This window comes from Enhydra lutris, unplaced genomic scaffold (genome assembly GCF_002288905.1).
Source record: "Enhydra lutris kenyoni isolate GAN:26980312 unplaced genomic scaffold, ASM228890v2 scaffoldscaffold38, whole genome shotgun sequence".
Classification (NCBI taxonomy): domain Eukaryota; kingdom Metazoa; phylum Chordata; class Mammalia; order Carnivora; family Mustelidae; genus Enhydra; species Enhydra lutris.
The window spans coordinates 19,047,675-19,065,439 of record NW_019154122.1 but is presented as its reverse complement, the minus strand read 5'-3'; the positions used below and the strand labels follow the sequence as shown (position 1 = coordinate 19,065,439).

The window sequence follows — 17,765 nt, the reverse complement described above, 5'->3', positions numbered from 1 at the left end:
TTTCTGGCTGCTTTTAAAATGGTCTTTGTTCTTCTATTTCAGCAGCCCTGTGAAAGAGAGGGAGGTATTATTGAATTTATCCCAACTGAGGTTTGTAGAGCTTTTTTGGATGTAGGGCATAATGTCTTCTGTCTTTTTGGAAAATGTCCATCAGTGTCTTTTCAACTACTGCCCTGTGCACTCTGCCTGCTTCCCCAGGACTCCGTACCCACATCTTCTCGCCATACCCATATGTCTCTTATGCTCTTTTCTTTTCTTTTTTCCACGTTGGTTTTCTTTACCGTCTGTGCTTCAATCTGGGTATTTTCTACTGAGGTGTCTTGTTTGGTCTAATCCGCTTTTAAATCCTTCTCCTGAATTACTGGTTTCAATTACTTTGTTTGTTTGTTTGTTTGTTTTAAATTGCTGAAGTCCTAGGCTATTTGGAGCCTCTCTTATTTTCTGTAGGTCTAGTTCAATGGCGAAATCTTCTCATCTTACTTTTGAAAAACATTTAGATATCTGGGTCGCCGGAGTCTGTCTGTATTGACTCTTCGGGACGCTTCTCTCGCTCGGCCCACCTGGTAATTTTTGATGCAATATCAGATACTGTGTTTGAAAAACTGTAGGCATTCCGAATGATGTTATTTTTCTCTTGAGAGGATTTAATTTTATTCTGGCAGATGGAATGTGGACAGATTACCTTGATTCAGCTCAAGTTGGTCCATTTTCCGTTTTCCTTGAATGTCTTTCAGTAATCTCAACCTGGAAGGTCTGGGGGCTTCTAGGACCCAAATCTCCAGCTGTTGTCTCCCGAGCACCATGAGTCAGCCAAAATCTCTACCTGGGCTGGCTTTTGTTTTGTTTTGTTTTGTTTTTCACTTAGCAGCTGCTTTCTGCTTGGTTTCTTGGCCTCTTTCCTTGAATTTGTGTGCCCAGGGTTCAGCTGATGCCTCAACAGACTGACTCCCCCACAGCTTCCTTTTCTGGGGAGTCTTGAGAGATCCTCACAGGCAGGGGCGACAGGGGCCTGGAGGCCAGAGCATCAAACCAAAGGGGACTGTCCTCCAGCCTTAAGATCTCATAGGATTTGCCTGGCCAAGCTGTGGCCTCTCTTGGGACCCGTCCCCTTTCCTTCTTGTGTCTCCCTTTTGGAATGGGCTTGGCCATCCTAGGCCTGTCCCAACATTGTGTTTTGGAAGCTCGTATCTTGTTTGGCCTCACAGGTTCACAGCTGGACTGGAATCCTGTCTCTGGGTGAAGGTTGCCTGATTGAGATCAGAATGTGCACGTCAGAGCTGATGCTAGAAGGAGTTAAGACTTTGGGGGCTGTTGAGATGGAATGAGTGTGTTTTGCCTGTGAGAAGGACTTGAATTTGGGGGAGGTGGCCGGGGGCAGAGTGTTACACGGACTTAATGTTGTCCCTCAGAACCAGAACTAACTGCAAATAGGACAGTGTTTGGAATGAGGCCTTGGGGAGGGGATGGTTGAGGTCAGAGGGCGGGGCCCTCAGATGGGGTCACTGCCCTTATAAGGGCCAGTGGGAGGTCTCGGCCTGGGACACAGAGTGAGAAGGCCACCTTCACGCCAGGAAGAGTCCTCTCAGCAGGACCGGCCCCGGCAGGCGTTCTGACCTCCGGCCCCAGCCTCCAGACGGTGAGAACTCACTTTGAGTGTGTGTCCCCAGTCCCTGGTGGTATCGGTGTTGTCACAGCGTCCAGGCTGACCGAGACCTCCTTAGGCCTGGGTTGGCCTGGATGTCCTGGGCCCCGGTTTCTGTCTCCAGACGGGTGCCCACGAGCTGCCTGCGGGTCTTGCTCTCTGTTTGCAACCCCCCCCCCCCAGAACTCATACCACAGCCTGAGGACACAAGGTGGGCCTGGTGACACATCCCTCCCCTCCCACGTCTGTTGGCATTGCTCGCACATTTGCTTGCTGTTTTCCTGCTGTTGTGGTTCGTTCTTGGAGACGGAATTAGATTGAGGCCCCTCGGCTCCTGGTGCCAGCCCACGTCTTCAGGGCCCAGCTCCCCGTCCAAGCTGCCGCTTCCCGGGGCGCCAGGTGGTTCTGGTGCCCTCGTCACTGAGGCTCTGCGCTCCCTGCCCAGGCGCTGGCCTTGGTCGTGAGAGAAGCCTGGGTCCTGCTGCAGCGCTGGCAGCTGAGCAGCAACGAGCGCTTTTCCTTCTAAGTGAGTCCTTGGAGGAAATCCTCCTCGTAGAAAGGAGTCGCGTTCAGTGTGAATTTATTTATAGTAGGTTACTCGGAAGTTGGTGCCCATTTTTCCACAGAAGCTTTGTGGAATATTGGTTAGCCGTTTCATTAAAACTTGATTTGGACCATGAAAAGTTAAGGTTATCTGTGATAAAATGATTAGAAGTTTGGACTGTTGGGGGCGCTGGGGAGGGTGGGGGTGGGGCGGGGTTCAGTTGGTGAAGCCTCTGCCTTCGGCTCAGGTCGTGATCCCAGGGTCCTAGGAGGAGCCCCGCGTCGGGCTCCCTGCTCCATGGGAGTCTGCTTCTCCCTCTGCCTGCCACTCCCCGTGCTTGTGCTCCTCTCTCTCTCTCTCTCTCTCTCTCTGATAAATAAATAAATAAATAAATAAAAGCTTTAAAAAAAAGAAAAAGAAAGTTGAACTGTTAAATCCCTCCCCCTTAAAACTAACCTCGTAGGACTGGTGTTCTTAAGGGGTGCTGACAGCATTTGGTGAGGGAGCGGCAGCTCTGAGGAGCCCCTGGGAGGGCCGCGACCCTCTCCGCAACCCTCTCCCTGGGCAGGCAGCGCCGTGGTGCTGGGTGACTGGTGCTGGGTGACTGCTCCGGTGGGTTCTGTGTGCACGGCGCCGCCAGCCCCTCCCAGCCCCGGCTCCAGTCGGGGGCTCTGTAGGCGAGCAGCTCTCATTTTAAAAAGTCAGCAGCCGGATCCCCAGGCACGTGCCGGCACACGCCTGCTCGCCGCACCAGGTTTCTTAGTGCGCGGGAATCAGACATCGGCTTCCAAAGCAGGGGACCTGTGTTTGCACAGGCCCTCCCGCGGGCCGTCCGCGCCTGTCTGTCCTCCATGGGGCCTTTTCCTCTCGAGGGAGAAGTGGCATCCCATCCCCTTCCCCACCCACTGACCGCGTCCTCCACGGCATGTCAGCTCCCCCCGCCATGGCATCCTGGCTGCCCCCGCTCTGTCGTTGTGGCCTCGCGGAGCGCGTGCCCCATGCCCACCCTGGCTGCTGGGGAGGGGGCCAGCAGGAAGCCCTGAAGGGGATGCGGAGCCTCAAGGACCATGTCCCCGCCGCTGGCACGGGGGCATCACGCTAGGAGACGCGTGGCAGGGTGGCTGCACACTGGGCCTGGAGAGATGGGAGCCGAGTGCCGTCCCCGTTCCCCTCGGTGGAGAGGCTCACCATTGCGTGGTCTCCGCAGTCCCAGCTGTAATCCACAGTGTGCCCGCAGGTCAGCCCCAGGATTTAGCCCGGAGCCTGGGCTACCTCGCCGCTGCTGGGTGGCCATGCGGGCAGGCACGGCAGACCGCAGGGGCCACAGCAGACGGGCCACATGCCCTGAGGGAGGCCCCCACAGAGTGTGTCTGGAGAGGCGGGCTTGTGTTCGGGGACGTCCCTCCGTGGCACCTGCTCGTTGCAGGCCTGGGACGGGAGCCACGGCTGGGTCCCCTCAGGGACTCAGGAACGGCGTGTTCGTCCACACTCTCCATTGTCCTCTGGAGCCTCCCAGCCAGGGTGCCCACCGGGCTTCTCCACGGCTCCAGGTCCCTCCCCAGCAGCCAGACGAGGTCGGGACCCCACCCAAACCCCAGCCTGCTGGTCCTAGGAGGTCATGTGGCAGTGCGTCCTAGGAGCCCGTGGGTGGAATGTGCATTTGGCGAGAACAGGGGGTCCTGGGGCAAGTGTTCTCTGAACCCCAGCCCCGGGCGGGCAATGTGACACAGCTGGGCCCTGCAGGAGCACCAGCCACCACCTTTCTGCCCCGGTACGCATGTCTCTGCACAGTCCTGGAGGACCGAGGGACCGGGATGTCTTAGCCGTCCTAGCCCTGGCAATGTGTCCTTTGTCTTACTGTTTCGTGTCAGATACTTGCCCAGAATGAGCCAGGCTGAGCCTTGTACTGAGGAGAGCCGCTCAGAGAGCCGGCGGTCCCTGCCCCCGGGGCCACAGAGTCCAGTCAGAGCCGCCGTCCGGCAGGCAGCAAGGAAGCTGGTAGGCGGCGGCACCCCCTCTGCCCTGGGCCCCTGCTCTCAGCCGCACTCCACTTCCCACCCTTTGGCCCGAAGCCACCTCACCAGCTCCTTGCCCCCGCTTGGGGCCGTGTCACTCAGCGGGTCATCCCCCCTGGGGTGGGCGGCATGGGACAGTCCCCATGCAGTGCGCCCCGACGTGTGCCGCATCTGGGCAGCACTCCCCCGGGCGGGGCTCTGCGGCCGTCCTCGCGGCGTGGCGCAGGGCTGTGCTGCTTACCCTGGCCTGTGGCCTGTGGCCCGTGGCCCATGGCCCGTGAACAGCGAGAGGCTTTGCCTGCCACGCTGCCCTGCCCCGGAACTCGGGCACAGCCCACGCTCGTCCCCATGTCTGCGGGCCGTGGGGTTTCTTCACCCAGTCGCTCCACGGGCTCTTCTTGTCAGAGCCTCAAGACGCGGCATTGCCATAGAAACTGAGCTCGTTAAAATTCCCTGCGGCCTCCTAATTATAGAATTTCAAAGACAAGCGAAGAGCTTCTTCCAAGGGTTGGAGTTGATGCCGGGGGGAGGGGGAGAGCAGCCCACGCGCCCCAGGCGCTGCTGCGAGCTGCCCGGCCTTCGCCGTGGTGCCCAGGCCAGAGCGCAGGTGCCCAGGAAGGCCCCTGGCGGCACACGGACCTCAGAGCGTGGCCTTGACCGCACAGCCGAGGCTGAACCTCAGACCCGATGGGACTCTGGGCAGCTGCCTTGTGCCGCAGGCAGGGCCCTGACCCCCCCATGGAGGCCTTTCCTGCCCACCCGACCTGTGTGGGAGGCCCCTTTCCTGCGGGTGCTGAACTCAGAGGGCAAGAAGGGGTGCGCAGTGGGGCACAGGGGGGCGCAGGGGGCGCAGTGGGGGCGCACTGGGGGCGCAGGGGTGCGCAGTGGGTCGCAGGGGTGTGCAGTGGGGTGCGCAGGGGGGCGCACTGGGGGCACAGGGGGGCGCAGTGGGGCGCAGGGGTGTGCAGTGGGGTGCGCAGGGGGGCACACTGGGGGCGCAGGGGGGCACAGTGGGGGCGCAGAGCCAGTGCCGTTCCCTGAGCACCCGCCCCTGCTGCACACGCGTGCTCTCTGAGGACGTGTTCTTTTTCCCCCCATTTACACGGCGGTTGTCACTTCAAATCAGGAATAGGGGCTGTGACTTTCCAGGCAGAAACCCAGAATCTGCGAACGTGACAGTTGTTGGAGCTGGTGGCCCATAAGGCGGATGGCCCTGGCCTGCCAGGGCAAAGGATGGCGGGCCCCCGCTGAGCTCAGGAAGGCCGAGTGGGCCCCATCCCGCTGCATCCAGCCCTGCACTTAGGGAACCTTCTAGTAAACAGTCCGACGTTCGAAAGTTTGGGAGGGTTGGTGGCTGCCATGATGGGAATGTGGGTTTTTCAGGAAAGGTGCTCAGTTAATTCAGAAGTTAAGGAGGTGAGGGGTGCCTGGGGGGCTCAGTCGGTGAAGCTTCTGCCTTCGGCTCAGGTCGTGATCTTGGGGTCCTGGGAAGGAGCCCCTCAGCAGGGAGCCTGCTTCTTCCTCTCCCTGTGCCTGCTGCTCCCCCTTCTTGTGCTCTCTCACTCTCAAATAAATAAATAAAATCTTAAAAAAAATTTAGGGAGGTGGTAATCCCAGTCCAGTCTTGAGAGAAACAGCAGGCAGACCCCAGGAGGGGGGCACTCGACCCAGCGTCTGACCCGCTCTCCTCAGTGTCAGCAGGGTCATTCAGCCAGGGACGTGGGGAAACGGCCACCACCAAAAGGGGCCTGGGCAAACGGGGCAAAGGGCTGTGTGGGGTTCTGGGTGGCATCTGGGTCTGAGCGAGGGCGGCAGGGAGATGCTAAGGAAGTCCGAGTAGAGTATGTGCCCAGTCATGGCCACACGTCAGTATTGCTCCACGAGTCGTAACAAATGTGCCGCACGCCCATGGGAGGACGCGGGCCATGCACGCTGTGGGCTTCCGTGCCCTCGCCGCAGTGTTCCCAAAGTCTGGAAGTGTCCCGAGCCGTGAAGTGTATGGGGGCTGCCGGCTCCGGCTGGAGTTTAGGGAATAGCCGTGGTGTTCATCTCCGTCTTGACAATACATCAGCGGAAGTCAGGTGTCACAGGAGGGAAGCTGTGGGCAAGAGACGTGGGATCTCTCTATAGTGTCTTTGAACTTTCTGTAAATCTGAAATAAATTGCGTGTGTGTATTACACATAGATGTTTTATAAGTGAAGGTTGTCCCGCTGCCCCTTGTGGTTCTTTGTGACTCATGACGGCTGCTTTCCAGGCAGTGGCCTGGCATGGATCGGACACCCCAGGAGGGGGCGGCGCTCCCTGCCCTTGCCCGAGGCCATGCCAAGGCCGTGGTGCCTTGCCGTGGTGCCTTGCCCTACGCCATCCTGTCTCTGCGTAGGGTGGGGATAAAGGTAAACACCGTCTTAGAGACCTCGTGTCAGTCGGGGGTGTCCAGAGAAAGAAGCAGTAGGCTGTGTGTATAGAGGAAAGAGCTCTGTGGTAAGGAGCCGGCCCATGCAGTTAGGGAGATGGGCAGATCCAAAATCTGAGGACGGGTGGGCAGTCTGCAGACCCAAGAAGAGCCCGAGCTTCAGTTCAAGTTGAAAGTCTGGCCGCCGCGGGCAGAGTTCCCTCCTACTCGGGGATGCCCGTCATTCGCTCTAGTCAGGCCTTCAGCTGATTGGATGAGGCCCACCTATGTCACGGAGGCCAGTCTGCCTCACTCCAGGTCCGCTGGTTTAAATGTCAGGCCCCTCCGGAGACGCCCCTGGGGCTCCTGAGTGGCTCTGCTGCTTGAGTATCTGACTCTTGATCTCAGCTGAGGTCTTGATCTCGGGGTTGTGAGTTCAGGCTTTGCAATGAGCTCTGCGCGGGTGTGGAGACTACTTAAAAAACAAAGCAAAAGAAACACCCTCCCGGAAACATCCAGAACAGCCCTTGGCTGCCTGTCTGGGCTCCGCGGCCCAACCCTGCTGACACAGAGTGAACCCCCTCATCGACCGCGGCACTCACACACGTTTCCTCGAAGCCACACTCCACCGACAGCAGGGAGGTCACACTTCTGCCTGGTGACAGGGCAGGCAGATGGGTGGGCAGGACCCAGCCCCGGGAGTGTTTTCGTGGACCTCCTGGCAACCAGCAGTGACCCCGTGGGCCGCCCATGGGCAGGACCCGCAGCAGGGGACAGGGCCTTTCTTTGGCTACTTAGAGCTTTGTTTCATTTTTAAATTTGATACACTTTATTTAAAATTGAATTCAGCACCTGCTCCCGGGGGTGTCCCCCCTGCTTCAACCCCCCACCAAAGGTTCAAATGAGTCCTTAAAGAAGATGTGTCAGAGGGAGACATCCAAAATCACTTGTAGCCACACTGTTGCTGCCTGCGGCCCCTCCCACGGCTTTTACAGTTTTACCTGTTTCCGTTTAGCGCGGCTGTGGGGCACCTGCGAGGCGTGTCACTCGCGAACCTACAGAGCACGGGGTAGCGGATACGTGTGGCCCCGCAGCCAGTGGGATAGAGCCTCACCAGTGCCGCCTGCCCGGGGCGCCCCCAGAGGCCACACCATCCCGAACCTGGCACTGGTCTAACACTTCCTAGAACACCTTCACCTCCTCAGACAGTGAGTCCCCCTCCAGTGCTCTGGGCCTGCGGGGCCGCGTGCAGCCCTGGGTCTTGTCCCCTCGGTGCTCCCCCTCGTACCCTTGGCCTCTGCTAGGGCATCTTTGTGCTTCTTACTTCGGGCGGCTCTAACGGGTTGGAAGGCTGTCTGGTCGGGTGGATATGTAGGTTTCCGTGTGGTGTGTGCGCTGGGTACAAGAAAACCAGCGTGTTGGCACCAGGGTGTCCCCAGCGGGCCAGCTTATCTCCCCCTGTGTCTCTCTGTCCCTCCGTCTGTGTCTGTCACTCAGTGACTTCTCTCTGCAGGACGGCTGGGGGTTGTGAATGCCACATGCAGGGAGGGTCAGGGGCATGCCTGGGGGTGTGGGGACGGTCAGTCCTGTGGACATCAGCATGGACCTGCCCCCCCCCACCAGCCTTCCCCCAGATCAAGCCAGGTAGGCTGGAAGGGCTGGATATGGCAGGACACACCGATCATCTGGACAAAGGCCCTGGGCATCACCAGGGACTCCTTAGAGCTGAGGGCCAAACGGACTGAGGGTGGTCCTGGTGTCCCGTGGCGCCCAGGTGTGAACTTGCAGGTGGCAGAGCAGGAGGTAAAGGCTGGTGCCACCTCCTCCCACGTTTCCCTGCTCACGTCTCGGTGCTGCCTGAGAGTCTGTGGCTGGAAACCTCTGAGGAGTCCTGGGCGATGTGTGGGCCTCTGCCAGCCCCCCAGCTGCCCACCGCTGGGGGCTTCTGCCACAGAGGAATCCAGACATCTTGTTTCTCACTCAGTCTCCCATTTAAAGGGAGGGAAGCGGGCTCTCCGGTGGCTGTGACCTGATTTCAGCAGGGTCCAGCCAGAGCTGGTGATTTGCTTGTTTTAAAAACATTTCGTTGGTCTCCACATTGGTGTGCATTCGTGGCACTTCCACAACTCGTGAAAGTGGCTTTCAGTGTGGGACTTTGTAAAAGCACAAAGCTGCTCGTTGTGTCCTGAGTATTTTGTTTGTACTGGTGTTTGCTTCAGAGCATTTGGAAGGAGCAAAGTTACGAGCATGTTTGGGGAAGAACGAAACCGACGGTTCTAGTTAAATGCGTAATTCCGGCTTTTTTGGTTAGCGGCGTCCTTCTTACGAGTTTGGATTCTGGAACGCCGTTTTTGAAAGCGACACGCTTGGTAACCTTGGACTCAGCGTAAGGGCTTGGTGTGTCTGCCTCACCTCTGCCCCGAGAGCTCTCGGGCGAGGGTCTCTCGTGTGCGGGTGGACAGGACGCCTGGCTGCACGTCAGGCTGACCGTGGACTCCGCGTGGCAGCTGCAGCCCTCTGTGGATGGTGAGGCACAGGCTCGCAGCCCGTGTGCACCGCACCCCGTGTGGAAAGGGGGCCTGGTTTCCAGGCCCAGAGGGAAGGAGGGTGGAAAGGAAAACAGGGAGGCAGGCTTGGAAGTGCACTGGCCTCCGATGACGTCCCAGCCGGACCCTCACGGGGGCTGCCCAGCTGCTGTCCCTGCTCCAGGGCGGCCATCCCCACGGGCACCTCGGGTGGGGTGGGGCTGGCAGGCTGCTGGACTGTTTCCTTACTCCTCTCTCTTGTCCCCCTAGAATCCATCTACCGCCGCGGAGCCAGAAGATGGAGGAAGCTGTACCGCGCCAACGGCCATCTCTTCCAGGCCAAGCGCTTTAACAGGGTGAGTGCCACCCCTCGGCCCCCAGCTCCCGGGCTGTCACCGCCCGGCCTGCACTGCCCTCACCAGCGAAGAGAAAGGTGGGGACACTTGCTGCTGAGAGTGCCGCGCAAGCCCGTTCCAGAAGCACCGGGCCTTTTCTGCACGTGGTAGCTGCCTGGCGAGTGTGGGGGTGTGTCTCCGTGTTGCTCTGCCGGCCCGGGTCGGGCCGCCCCTGCGTGGGGCACGGGAGCTTCAAGGTCCTAGCTTGCTTGTGGTCGAACGTGGGTCTGCAGATTTGACCGATGATGCTGGCGTGCACGTTGTGCATCTCCTGTGAGCCCTGGGACCCCGACCACCCCACGTCTGCCACACACATGGCTCCCGGCCCGTGCTTTCCATCCTTTCTCTTCAGGATGCGCTTCTGTTCTCTAGAAGTGACGCAATTCAGGTGGCTTTGGGATCGTCCCACTTCACAGTGGAAGGGGAGGTGCCTGCAGGTGCCTCACTGGCCAAGGACTTTCGTGTCCCAGGGCGGCCAGAGCAAAGCCCCGCAGACCTGGGACAGAAGTTCCTTCTCTCCCCATTCTGGAGCCAGAGGTCCAAAACCAAGGTGTACACAGGGCTGTGCTCCTTCAGTGGCCCTAGAAAGGGTCCTTCCTGCTGCTGCAGCCCCACATCTGCTCTGTCCTCCCGTGGCCTCTGCCCTCTCCAAGGACAACAGGCACGCTTAGGGCCTGCCAGTCCACTGGGACTTCATTTTAACGGTACATCTACGAAAATTCTTTTTCCAAATGAGGTCACATTTGGGGGTCCCAAGGGGACACGAATTCGAGGGACACCATTCAGCCTACTCCTGTAGCCAAGCACATGTGCCCCTGAGGGCCTTTGCACGTGCTGAGACTCTGCCCCGCCCACCCTCCCCCATCCTCCGCGTGCTCAGAGCTCATACCGCACCTGACTCCATCTGGGTCAGTCAGTCATCCCTGCAGCCCTTTCCCTGGGGCCCCCGTTCCCATGTGCACCGGGTGTTCCTCACAGCTCTGTGCCTGCTGTCTCCCCACCAGACGCAGTGCTCTGGGCGCAGAGACTCTGAACACAGATTTGTTGTCTGTTGTAACTACTGCCTAGAGGAGAGTCGGCTAGGGGAGATCTAGGGGCACAGTGTTAGGGACCAAGCAAGCATGGGGCGTGTCTGTGAGGAATGAGAAGGAACCCAGGTGGGTGGCAGGAGAACACGGGGTCCAGGGAGTATCAGACGCCTTGGGGAGGTCAGACGCCACCAAGCAAGAACGTATGAGAGGACCCTGAGTGCCAGGTGCTGCTGGGGGTGGGGACAGAGTGGGGAGCATGGGTACTTCCCATCTCTGGGAGGACCACCAGGGTGTGGATGGGAGATGCCGTGGCGAGCCGACCAGAAGGACAAGCCCTGCTGCTGACAGTGTGTAGAGACGGAAACATCCCGACCCCCAGGGTGCGAGGCACCTGCTGCCCTCACCTGCATTTTACCAGCCAGCTCTGTGGCCAGGTGGCTTCTCTTTCTGCCCATCTGGGCGCTGGGGTCGTTCTGGACAGAGAGGGGTCTCAGCCAGATGGGACTGGCCATCCTTCGGGATGTCAGACAGAAGGTTCTTGGAGGTCTGTGTCCCCCCCACGCCCCGCATGTTGACTTTCAGTGAAACGCTGTTTCCTTCATTACGACTGACGCACTGGTCCAAGACAAAGCCACCCGCCCAGCAAGACAGGCGGGGCCCGGGCAGCCCAGAGGGGCCGGGCTTCCCCCACTCCACAGATTTTAGGAGAAAAACATTTCTCTGGTTGCAGGATGCAGACCCTCACACTCCTTCCCGCCTGCCCTTCCCTTCCTGCCCCCTCCCCCAAATCCGTGAGAATAGGCTTTCCTCCCCATGGAGGAGCGGGGACTGACAGGAGTGCCCCTACTCCCCCACTCCCACCCTGTTACGGTCAGCTGTCCTCGGAGCAGCCCAAGTGGGTTTTTACAGACATGGGGAGGCTGAGAAGGGAGCCAGTCCAAAGACCCTCGACTCGTAGACTGTTTAGTTGTTCGCAGGACGAGGGGCGACTGCGATGATTCCCCCCGATTGCCCTTGGTTCTGAGTCCCCTGTCTTGGCCGGACACTGGAGGCCGGGTCTGCCCCGTTCCCCACGTTACTCACAGGGTTGTGCATTTCCCCTCCACCGGTCACTTGAAAGGATGTTTTAAGAGCTGCGCACTTGGTTCTGCAGGACGGGGCGAGACTTAAGGGGGGACAGCCCACAAGAGATCACTTCTCATGTTCTTCCTCAGTGACCCAAGGGCAGAAAGTGAGTTTCCCCGCCTAGATCTTTATCTGGCCTTGACACGACTTTTCTTCTGGAACAGTGAGAAAAAGTTCCACTGGTGAATCTAAGGGAGAGATCCAGTGAGTTTCTGAAGAAGAAATCAAGACCTCCACCCTAGGAAAGGAGGCGACACCAGTGTCATGGATAGGGTGGGGCATGAGGGCGAGGTCAGAGCCTGTCCTGGAATCCCAGACCTGCAGCCTAACGGGCCAGCCTAGGAGGGCCCCTCGGGGGCCGGCGGGGCTGCAGGGACCACACAGGTGAATCGGTAGGACAGGAGTGCTCACCTGGCAAGAAGCGCAGAGCACAGTGGGAACAGGGCATCCAGCAGGAGCCCGTGGGAACCCTGACCACAGGCTCACACGGAAGAGAGCTCAGTGTGACCGGAAAGGAGGACGCGCGACGGAGAACACGAGCCAAGAACCACGTTGGCAGCACGTGAGGCTTAAAGACACTTAAAAACCCTGGATTTATTCATGAGGTGAATTTCAGAGTATGGAAGCTTTGGATTTAGATTTTATTCTGTTTTTTTAGCACCGCGCTTCCTGAAGTGTTAACGGTTCAAACACAGGTCTGAGATAAGAGCCTGTGGCAGCCTCATGGGCGCGCAGGTCCCACGTCTCTTCTGCGCCCCTGGTGCGGAACCCGGGGAGAGCAGGCCGCGGCCTGCTGCCTGGCCCCGCTTAGCTGGGGAAGGAGGCCGTGACGCTGTGAGGTCACCCAGGGGCCCACGGGAGCAGCGTCGCAGGCTGGTCACGCGGCGGCGACCATGGGAAGCTGGACGCATCGGTGTGTTCCACCAGAAAGGCGGATCTTTCCTAAGGGCTTGACGAGGGCTTTGACACAGCTGGACACGCGGGAGAGAACAGGAAGCTCTTCTCCGAGCTTAGGCGTTCGGCGGTTGCCCGACGTGGGCCGCGCTGGGACGAAAGGAGGGTGGCCAGAGCTGCAGGCGTTGGCGGTGCTCCCGCAGCCGGCCCCACCGTCCAGCCCTTGCCGCCGTCCGCTGCCCTTCAGCCCGCTCCCCGACGGCCCCGGGGTCTGTTTGGCAGCTCACGGGACGGGTGCTTCATGCAACACGCAAGCCTTGGAATAAGTGCTTTTCTGTCCTCTTTCCAAAGTGGAAAGTAACGGGGGAGGGTGTGTGTTTACTTGACCTTAGCGGACTTGCATTGGGCACCACTGTGTGCTGGGCACTGCCCCAGGCACTGGTCGCTGAAGCTCTGTGTGTGGGGACCGGCCCCCTCAGGCCCTGGTTTCCCTGCTCGCACTTCGCGGACGTGGAGGCGGCGTCTCAGTGCCCGTAGCCGTGAGCTCCGGGCATGTGGTCCATCCACGCCACCGCATCCCACTCCCATGTGCCAAGAGGATTCCATCAGCCGTCGTAAATGAACTCTGCTCAGTACAACTGTGGTTGTTTTCATTGCTCCCCAGGAGTAAGGAGAGGCTCTCTCAAAAGAATGAAATTTGTTAAACCTGCATTTGAGTTACAGCTGGAAAAGAGACGGTCACGGGGGCCCAGCACCACTCGCACCACCACCTGCCACGTGTGGCCAGATTTCTGAACATATTCATCCTCCTGCACTTTGTAACAGTCAAAATTTGGGAAAACATCACCGAACAAGCCCTAGTCGCCATTAGCTTCCGACGTTCAGAACCTGGAAGAACAAAGACGAATCGCTTAAAAATCTCTAAAAATACCCAAAAAACACCCCAAGATAATCACAGACTGCCCCTAGCTGTTCAAAGTAACGACACGTCAGAATGCTGTTGCCATGGTCACCCGAGGCGAATCTGGACATCCCCCACACAGCCTGGCCGGAGCTGCGATCCCGCTCCTGCCCCACAAGCAGGAGTGCGTCCTTGCTCAAAGGAGGCGTCTCATCAGCCCTGCCAGAGCGGGGTCCCCGCCCCCTCCTTGGGGCCCTCAGCTCCCCCAGCCTTGGGGTGGACCACAGTGGGGGCTCCCGAGGTCAGGCAGAGCCGTGTCCAGGTGGTCAGCTGACTGGGCTGCATCTTGTCCCGGCTCCCGGTCAGGGACAGTGCCACGTGGCCCGGTGCTGAGCTGGGTCTCTGGCTTCCGGGGCCACCCCGGCCCTGACAGCCGCTGTTCCTGCCCGCAGAGAGCATACTGTGGCCAGTGCAGTGAGAGGATATGGGGTCTCGCGAGGCAGGGCTACCGCTGCGTCCACTGCCAGCTCCTGGTGCATAAGCGCTGTCACGTGCTCGTCCCGCTGACCTGCAAGAGGCGCATGGTGAGTGTGGCTGCCCCGAGCCCAGGGCCCTGAGGGGTGCGGCCTCAGTGACCCTCAGGCTCCCTCTGTCCGGAAGAGAGCCTGCCACCATGGAGACGAAAGGAGGGGTTGCCCGTGGGTGGCAGAGCCATGACCCGGGCCGGCACCTCAGATGGGGTGGGGCCCCCTTCCCAAGCCCTGGGAGCCCCCTGCACTCTTGGGGTGGGGGGCCTCTCGTGGGGCCTCCAGGGCCCTCTGCTGCGCTGGGGTGAAGGTACAGGGGAGGCTCGTCTGTACCCCAGGCTTGGAGCGGAAGGAAAGCCCCAGGGCGCCCTGAAAGTCAGAGGACGCACCCCCCATGTGTCTCTCACCACCAGCCTGTGAGCGTGCACGTGAAGCACTCTGGCCCTTTGACGTGCTGTTCATTTCTGATGTCTAACCCCGATAGTGCTGTGCACCGGGCAGTGGGGTCCCTCCACAGACCGGTGTGGGGGGAATGCACACTATCTTCCCAATGTCCTTTCAGACGTGGCTGCCGAAAACCAAGAAGGTGCACATACCCTTTGACCCCACAGGTCCGCTTTAGCCTAAGAAATAAGGCCAGCCCCAAGGATGTAAGCCACCAGGGGCTGAGGACTGCCAATGCCCAGAGCTTAGAGTCGGCCAATGGGGGCTGCCTCAGCTGTGACATCAGCCCCCGGGACTCTGTGATGCAGCAGTGGGGGCGGGGCGGACTTCTGAGCGTGGTGTGCAGATGCCCCATTCTGTAAAGCACTTGCTGGAAAGATCACAGCCGGAGGTGCTGGGTAGCCGCCCGCTGTAGGATCACAGGAGAGCTCCGTGTGGGTCTTCCTGTCTCCAGTGTGGTGAGGACAGCAGGTGCATCGGTGGAATTGGTGTTAGGACGTGGACTACAAAGTGTCTATCGGGGAGGTGGTGATAGAAAGTGACACAGTGTCTCCAGAGCTACCTCGTAACACCTACCTGGTCACTCTGTAATGCCCACCCCCTTGCAGGATTCTGTCATGCCTTCCCAAGAACCTGCAGTGGATGACAAGGACGACGCGGACCTTCCTTCTGAGGACACCGATGGAAGTAGGGGCTGCTTTCTTCCTAATGGTGGAGCCCAGGCTCTCTACCCTGGAATTCCTGTGTGCCTCCCCTTCTGACCCCGAATCCTTTCTAGCTCCCACCTGCTCTCCGAGGGTCAATATTGGCAAGCACGGGCCCCTCACTGTGGGGGCGGGGGCGTCTCTAGGGCCTTCCCTCATCCCTGGGCAGAGGTGGCAGTGTGGGGCGGCCTTCCCTGGATGCACACATCTCTGAGAGTGGCTGCCATGGGGTTCCAGGCGGGCGTTCTCCTCGGCACTAACTTTGGGAGTTCTAGAAAGGACTTGCTGTGGCAGCGACTACAGCCAGGCCCTCCCACGGGTGGGCTGCTGCAGAGGCTGGTCTCCATGGGAAAGCCTGCTGTCAAGTTGGTTCTTGAGTTTCCGTGGGGTTTTGTGGGGGTTTTGTAGTGGGGGAGAGACTCTTTTTAATGTTGTGCTACTTTTTTTTAATTTGGAGAAAGGTTTTGAATACTGGTTGGACTGATAGCCCAGCTCTGAGCTCCCAAAGTCTAGGCACTAAGAGCCCCTGCCCCCATGTCATAAATCTGCGTTCTGTGTCCTGAGAGCCCTGGAAGGATGAAATGAGGCCACAGAACATAAAGCATCTAGCGCAACCTCACACAAAGGAGATTTCTAATAAACAACCACCCACACACCCACCCACCTACCTACCCAGCCAGCCCGCCCCCCGTTTACGTATCCACCCACCACCGTCCCCTCATCCTTCCATTGCCTCTTCCCCCCACCTGCACAATTCAAGAACATCTGGAAGGCTAGGCACCGAAATCTTGCGGATAGTTACTTCTAGATGATTCGCTGAGAAAACCCATCACAAATGCTGGTTCCCAAGTTCCACCCCCAGAGGTGCAGAGTCAGGAGGTCTGGGTGGGACCCGGGGGCTGCATTTCCTTCGGCCTCTGCGAGTAGGTGTGACTGCGCCAGGATTGCCCCGGCCTCCCCTGGGCCGGGTGTGCACAGGGGCCCGCGGGGGAGGGAGGGGCAGCGGGGAGCCCCCACGTCCCGGGCCGGGCTCCTGACGATGCCTGCGATGTCCTGGTTTTTTTCTTTCTCTTCACTAGTCGCTTACATTTCTTCAACCCGGAAGCATGACATTAAAGAGGACTCTGAGGTGAGTGTATGAAATGGCTCATTAGTGTTTGCAGTTTCTTCTTGGAAGTTCATTAGCTCATTTCTGGGGCAATGATGGAGATTTAAATACGGACTAGACAGGTTTGGGAATTGCTGCCCACTGTGAGGGCCTGGTCTGCGGACATCTCTGGGGACACACACTGAGGGGCTCAGGGCGGAGTCCCATGGAGTCTCCAGTATTCGGCGCAGAAGGAACCTCCGCATCGCCAGGCGGACAGAGAGCCAGTGGCTGCGGCAGACGCGGGCGGGGAATCCGCTGTGAGGCTGCGGGGTGGTTGTGCGAATCTCACAGCTGTGCGCTGCAGGGGCGAGAGGGGTCACTGGCCTCTCTGACGTCAGAGTCGTCTGGTCAAGCTGGATAATGGCCACACCTTTTCGTGAGGGTGAGCTGAGAGGGCTGGCACGCGGGGAGCTGTTTTCCACGGCGCCCGGTCGGCTCCTCCCGTGTCAGTACAGGGCGGCTGGGCCCACAGCGGGCTGCACGGGGACCCCAGGCTCGTGTGCTTCGAGAAATGGTGGGAAGGCTGGTTCCTGAGGGGCGGCATCCCTTCCTCCTCTCGCACGGCTGCCGTCGTGGAGAAATCACCCTTTGTCCCGTTCTGGGCAGGGTTGTGGCCAGGTGGGCCAACACGAGACGCACACTGATGGACACGCAGCACATTTGCTGGTGACCTGACTCCCCCCGTCCCAAGGTTCACGTGCTTACATTCTCCGCAGCTGTCTTCCGCCTCCTGCCACCGGCGGACAGATGCTCCCACCCCTGGGAGATCAGAAGCTCACGAGGCTACAGGGTGCTGGCACGCATGGGTGCGGCCCATGGGCGGCCGGGCACCCTGCGGCTTTGGTGGGCGGGCTGTGCAGGACAGTGACATTGGTCTGTTGGCGGGCAGAGAGGAGAGGGCGTGCGCCAGCCCAGGCCCCGGCTCAGTCCTGCCCGGGGCATGGCCTCTGTGCCTCTCCCGGGGGCTGCCGTCACAGAGCCTCTTGGGATCCAGCCATGGCTCCGTGCTGCTGTGGGTTCCGTCTCCCCTGCACCCTCCGTGCCCAGATGGTGGAGCAGGTCCAGGCCTGGCTCTTGGGCCGCAGTTTTTGTCAAATTTTATTGGCATAAAACCCTTTATTTGTCTGGTGTGTTTTCCGCACATCACTGAGCAGGTCTCTGTTTCTTGGGGGACACTGACCAGCTGTTCCACAACTTCGCTCCATTCTGACCCCATCTGCCTGGAGCTCGCATCAGCCCCCGCAGCTGGAGGGCTCAGGCCACAAGACTGGCACCCTCAGAGGCCACTTACAGGCTCGGTGGTCCCCTGCGCTTCTGACCAGTGAGCTGTGAATCGGGTTCCCATGCCCCTTTCCGTGGGCTTACTGATTTGCTTGAGCAGCTCACAGAGCTCAGAGAAACATTTTACTTACTAGATGACTAGCTTACGATCAGAGGCTCTAACTCGGGAGCTGCCTGTGGTCAGGGTGGGGGAA

The 17,765-nt window shown here is 59.4% G+C and overlaps 1 protein-coding gene across 2 annotated transcripts in view; it reads left to right on the top strand.

Annotated features, from left to right (window-relative positions):
- The window catches only part of LOC111154565 (protein kinase C zeta), a 106,914-nt gene that overhangs the window by 65,199 nt on the left and 23,950 nt on the right, over positions 1-17,765 (top strand). For both annotated transcript variants that reach the window (XM_022514214.1, XM_022514213.1), the window contains exons 5-8: positions 9,390-9,475; positions 13,918-14,049; positions 15,045-15,123; positions 16,220-16,269. In XM_022514214.1, the coding sequence (XP_022369922.1) occupies positions 9,390-9,475; positions 13,918-14,049; positions 15,045-15,123; positions 16,220-16,269 (347 nt within the window). The remainder of the gene's footprint in view (positions 1-9,389; positions 9,476-13,917; positions 14,050-15,044; positions 15,124-16,219; positions 16,270-17,765) is intronic.